General features: G+C 30.7%; 1 protein-coding gene across 1 annotated transcript; it reads left to right on the forward strand.

The window, feature by feature from the left end:
- The first annotated feature begins 339 nt into the window (after positions 1 to 339).
- LOC127119594 (thioredoxin H3) lies at positions 340 to 1465 on the forward strand. Its single transcript, XM_051049849.1, has 3 exons — positions 340 to 579; positions 678 to 800; positions 1076 to 1465. The coding sequence occupies exons 1-3, from the start codon at positions 442 to 444 to the stop codon at positions 1205 to 1207; spliced, it is 393 nt and encodes a 130-aa protein (XP_050905806.1). The 5' UTR covers positions 340 to 441; the 3' UTR covers positions 1208 to 1465.
- The last annotated feature ends 3987 nt before the right edge of the window (positions 1466 to 5452 follow it).

Here is a 5452-nt window from a genome sequence, read left to right on the forward strand (position 1 = left end):
GTATTGTTTAAAGAAAAAGTTAAACCTAAAATACGTTTGAAGTTTTCATAGGATTACTGTTTACAACCGCTCTAAAGATCTTATCCAAGTCAAATAATTAGTTTTTGCATTTACAAACCATAAGTACTAATTACAAATATAAAGTAAAAAGGCTGTGCAAATTGATAACTAAAGCAGATACTTTGTGTTATTGTGTTCTGATCACATCACAAACTCTGCCTAATTTTTTAAAATTGTCCACTCAAGCAAATACTCGCATTTAGTTTACAAGAATCTGATGCGTTTTGAAAAAAGTGACTTCCCTCTACTCTGCTAGTCCTATAAATGAGACTCTCTCCTATAGTGAAAGTCATCATCCTAACAAAAACTAAAATAACTTCTTCTCATCATAGTCTACAAATAAATCTTATTTTCTCTAACTCCCCAAAAGAAATAAGCAAAATGGGAGCCAACTCATCCAGCATGGAGTGTCCTCCTCGTACATCATCAGCAAAATCAGCATCATCTCACATTCTCTCTTTCCATTCCACTGCTAAATGGAAGGCTCATTTTGATGCATCCAAAGAAACTAACAAGCTGGTTTGTTTCTATCACATTAACTAAGCCATAATCAATATTTTGCATTTTTATTTTACTTTTCTGCTCATGGATTTTTCTTTTTCTTTTCTTGGTTTTAGATGGTGGTTGAATTTACGGCTACATGGTGTGGACCTTGCAAATTCATGGATCCAATCTTTCAAGATTTTGCTGCAAAATATATTAAAGTTGATTTCATCAAGATAGACGTGGATGTATTAATGGTATTACAATTTTATTTCCTAAACAAACACATTATACAAAACAGACATTAAAAAAACATGTATCAATGTCCAACATCAACATCATTCTGACATGCTTATATATATATATATATATATATATATATATATATATATATATATATATATATATATATATATATATATTTTAAATTATTACTAGCTTCGATTGTGTTGTGTCGAATATATGTGTTGTGTGTCGGTGCATGTTCGGTAGTTAGGAACTGATTTGTGCAAATTTTCTGAGTTGTGAACAGGGTGTTGCTCAAGAATTTCAGGTGCAAGCAATGCCAACATTCATATTGATGAAGAAAGGAAAAATTGTTGACAAGGTGGTAGGAGCAAAAAAGGAAGATCTTGAAAAGTTGATCGAAAAGCATCAAAACTGAGTCTCTAATCTTGGACATGGTTAAGGATGTGTGAGCATCATAAAGGAACATGAATAAGAAGAAATTATTCATTGTATCTCTCGTTGCCATTTACATGTTTGTGTAACTTAGATTAATGCTTTTGACGTGCAAAGCGTTTTTGTGTAACTTCAGTCCAAGTTCTTTTTATAACTTATATGTACTATAAGTGTAAATTTGTTTTACACATGTATGATGTATCTAATTACATTTTATCATGAGATATTTATTTGTTTTACACATGTATGAGTATCTGATTGCATTCTATCATGACATGTTTAATTTGTTTTACACATGTATGATGTATCTAATTGCACTTTACCATGAGATATTTATAAATCTATTTTTTTTTAACAAATATGTATTATGATGAAATTTGATTGAAGATGCAAAGCATTCCGTTTACGTGTTTCATATTTTTAAAAAGATTAAAAAACAATATTATTTTATATAATAATGTAGTATATTGTTTTTAAATTTTTTGAACATATCACACCCATTTTAAAATTAGACGCAGTCCTATAAAACTTTCTCTTTTAAAATCCTCCAAAAAATCAATTTTCAACGGATTTTTAAGGTATTGTTTGGATCACAAAAGAAAGGGAAGAGAATGAGAGTATAAAAAGAAAAAGAGAATGAAAAGTCAAATGAATTTTTAGTTATTTGCTATAAAGGAAAGTGAAAGGAAATAAAGGTAAAAAGTCAGAAAAAAATTACAATGACCAAAGTAAACCAATCAATTTTCATTAATTTTATTTAATTTTTTCTTAATTAAATTTTATGTGGAGCTTTTTATATTTCTCAACTAAACAAAAAAGTTTAAATGCTAATACTCAAACAATTTTTTTTTTTACAGAATTTTTAGATTTTTATCAATATTTTTTAAATTAAATAGAAACTATAAAAATATTTATTAATATTGTTTTTATTTTATTTTTAAGAACAAAATAACAAAAAAGAAATATTAGCTTAAGTGATTTAATATATTTTAGTCTTTTTTTACAAATACATTGTAGTATATTAAATGAACCACTTTTGTCTTTTTTAAAAGAAAAATTGGTGTCATACGAATGTTTCTGTCCATTATAAATCTTTCTCTCTCTTTTGTAGCGATAAAAAAAAAATAGAAAGTGGATCTATCTAATGGCCTTCTTTTCTCTCTTCTTAGGGTTTCATTAAACCACACATACGGTTAATATGCTAATGTGTAAATTATGTTGAAGTAGGTTGTTCGACAAAAGCAAAGAAACTTCAAACTGTATAAATATTGAAACGTCGAAGTAGTGTATTTTGACATAAATTTTGACTTAAGTCTAATTTTGTAGTGTTAACAGAATTAGGTATTTCAGACTTTACTTAAGGAGCAGGCAAACCCAAACCTATAAATAGGGAGTAAACCCTATCATTGTAATATAGAACTTGCAGTTACAAAGAATAAAATTATAGTTTAGAAGCATAGAGAAACTCTACAGAATATCCTTTCTTCTTCCCCTATTTTGTCTAAACCCTAATTTCTTCTTTCTTCAATTTTATCTTTTCTTTCTTCTTCCATTATCGATTATGCAGTGAAATCTTGCAACCAAAGTGTGGTTGATTCACTCGAGTGAAAAGTGAAGAACAAGAGGAGTAATCAATCAGAAAGATTATTTCTTGTTCATCGAGTTTTAGTTCGAAATTCATCAAGTGTTGGTAAAATTCTTGAGGGGAAATTGGCAAATTTGCAATATCTAGTATCTAGAGCACTGGCTGAGCAATTTTTTTAGATCTTGAGGTCATTGGCTCCAAAGTTCGACCACGTGGTAGTAGCCATAGAAGAGTTGAAAGATTTGTCAACATTGACAAAGGAAGGGCTTCAAGGGATGCTTGAATCTCATGAACAAAGAATGGTTGAAAGAGCTACAGGCAAGTCGGAAAGTGATGTGGTTTTGCAGACACAATCAACAAGAGAAAAGAAAGGTAAAGGGAAGTGGCTTGACAACAAAGGTAGAGGAGGCTAAAACAATTCGAATGGTCAAAATTAGGGGTGTTCGTGGTTCATGAATTGAATTGAACCGGACCATATTAATGGTTCAATGCAGTTTTTAAAAACCACTTTAGCAAAAAGTGGTTAATCTGTTTAATCAATTCAATTCGGTTTAAAACCAATTCAGAACCGGTTCATAATTTTAAACCAGTTTAAAACCAATTTTTTAAAAAATTGGATTAATTTTTTCACCAAATTCCAAACTGGTTTTTTTATATATTTAAAAAAACTGTTTCTTTTTTGTTTTTATAATAAAATTGAATTTAAAAATTGAATTCAAATCTGGATTTTTTAAAAACTGTTTCTTTTTTGTTTTTAAAAAACTTGAATTCATATTCATCACAGCGAATGCCACAGCCGACAACTTTTTCTGCTATGCACTTATATCATATCAGAAAATTTGACTTTACATTTAAAAACACTACATAAACTTGTGATTACAAAAAGAATCAAAAATAAAAAGGTGTTATTGTATCAGTTTTAGTATATACTCCGTATTAGAAATCTTGGTACGTATTTGGATTCATAAGTCTTAATATAGAAACATTGATCTTGATATATTTAGAATTTTTCAATTAGAATTGACTTTGAATCTAATATTAATTCTAACTAAAGTAATTTGTATGTGTCAAAAGAAAAACTAAAGAAATTTGTAATTTTTGCCTCCAAAAATAAATACCCTTTCCACAAAATCATTCTACCATTACATTCATTCAAATCAACCTTACATAACAATCCTACATAATTCAAAATTCAACATCCACATACATAATCATGAACCATGGTTCTATCAAAAGGTTACAACCTATCCAAGTTCACATTCCACATGGCCTATGATTAAACTCAATTGCAACCTATCCAAGCAGCTCAAAACGACATTCCATAGCAGCTCACAAGCCATTTCCCCTGACCGTTTTCTTCAAGTATGAACCCTAAGTATAGCTCCATATCCGTGAATTGATTTGGATGCCTAACCTACAAAACCTAGTGTCAAAGATCAGCAGCTAACAGAGATTAATTCCAATCCCATTTAGCAGAGAATGATTCATTTAGTAGCCGTGCAAAATGAGAAATACACTAACTGAAACATAAAGTAATATTGATCTGCACCAAATTGCAGAGAACAAAATCAGCAAAAGCACGCTCGGGCGCAAGATCCTGCAGAAGAATGAAGGACTAGATTATTAAAAGAATATATCAAGTGAAAAAAATCATATGAAGATAGCACAACACTTCTTCATTTCCTTTTGATCTTGCTTTGTTTTGTCTAGTTAAAGATGCAGGGATCTAGAATCTAGCTTCTCTAAAGTGAGTCAAGTGAAAGAGCAATGGTTGTTATTTCAAAAAAAAACATATGATTTGTTATGATATACTCACATTATCCGCTTTTAATTTATTAATAATCAATGGTTGATAATGCACACTTTACACTTTAAAATGAGTTGTTCACTTCAGAGGAGTTGGATCCATGGATGTAAGTGTAAAATTTGTTGGGGAGACTAGGAAACTAATGGTCAGTATATCTTACCCTCAATCATCAACAACTGACATAAAGGATGAGCAACTTCCGGCATCTGGCGCAGAATATAGTTCTGCAAAAGAAAGAATGAAAATTTAACATGTAACAATAAAGTAATAAGACACTAGTTTTTATATCTTTTGACATCTTACCATCCTTAATTCGATCAATATTATCGAGATCCTCACTACTAAGAAAAGATGGAACTACTCCTTTGAGCCAATCTTCAGTACACATAAGTGCTTCCACACTAGCCGATGTTAAAGAACTACGATATGCATCAAGGATTCTTCCTCCGATACTGAAAGCTGATTCAGAGGCTACACTGGATATCGGTATGGCTAAAACCTCTCTTGTAATGCTTGCAAGTATTGGATATCGGCTTGAATTCACCTTCCACCACTATAGCACATCAAAATTTGGAGGACGGTTTTCTACTTCTTCTTGAATATACCTCTGTAACTATGTCTCTGATGTGCTGCACTCATCTGATTGGTAGAATTCAGCACAATGGTACGGATCATTAACTGCATTAAAACCACCTGATAGATTAACTGAACTACCTAGACGAGACACTGCCCTACCAGAGTATTCATCAAAAATAGACTTCAAATATGAACCCAACTTGGTTTTCAAATATTCTGCATCACTAGTATCATAAATCCTAACTGCCATCCATACCACA

Source organism: Lathyrus oleraceus, chromosome 2, assembly GCF_024323335.1.
Source record: "Lathyrus oleraceus cultivar Zhongwan6 chromosome 2, CAAS_Psat_ZW6_1.0, whole genome shotgun sequence".
NCBI lineage: Eukaryota > Viridiplantae > Streptophyta > Magnoliopsida > Fabales > Fabaceae > Lathyrus > Lathyrus oleraceus.

Bases quoted from the DNA above. Each gene is read 5' to 3' on its own strand.
- LOC127119594 (XM_051049849.1), top strand. From the start codon at position 442: ATGGGAGCCAACTCATCCAGCATGGAGTGTCCTCCTCGTACATCATCA. The intron at 580-677 runs GTTTGTTTCTAT...TCTTGGTTTTAG, and splicing joins CCAAAGAAACTAACAAGCTG to ATGGTGGTTGAATTTACGGC. The intron at 801-1,075 runs GTATTACAATTT...AGTTGTGAACAG, and splicing joins TAGACGTGGATGTATTAATG to GGTGTTGCTCAAGAATTTCA.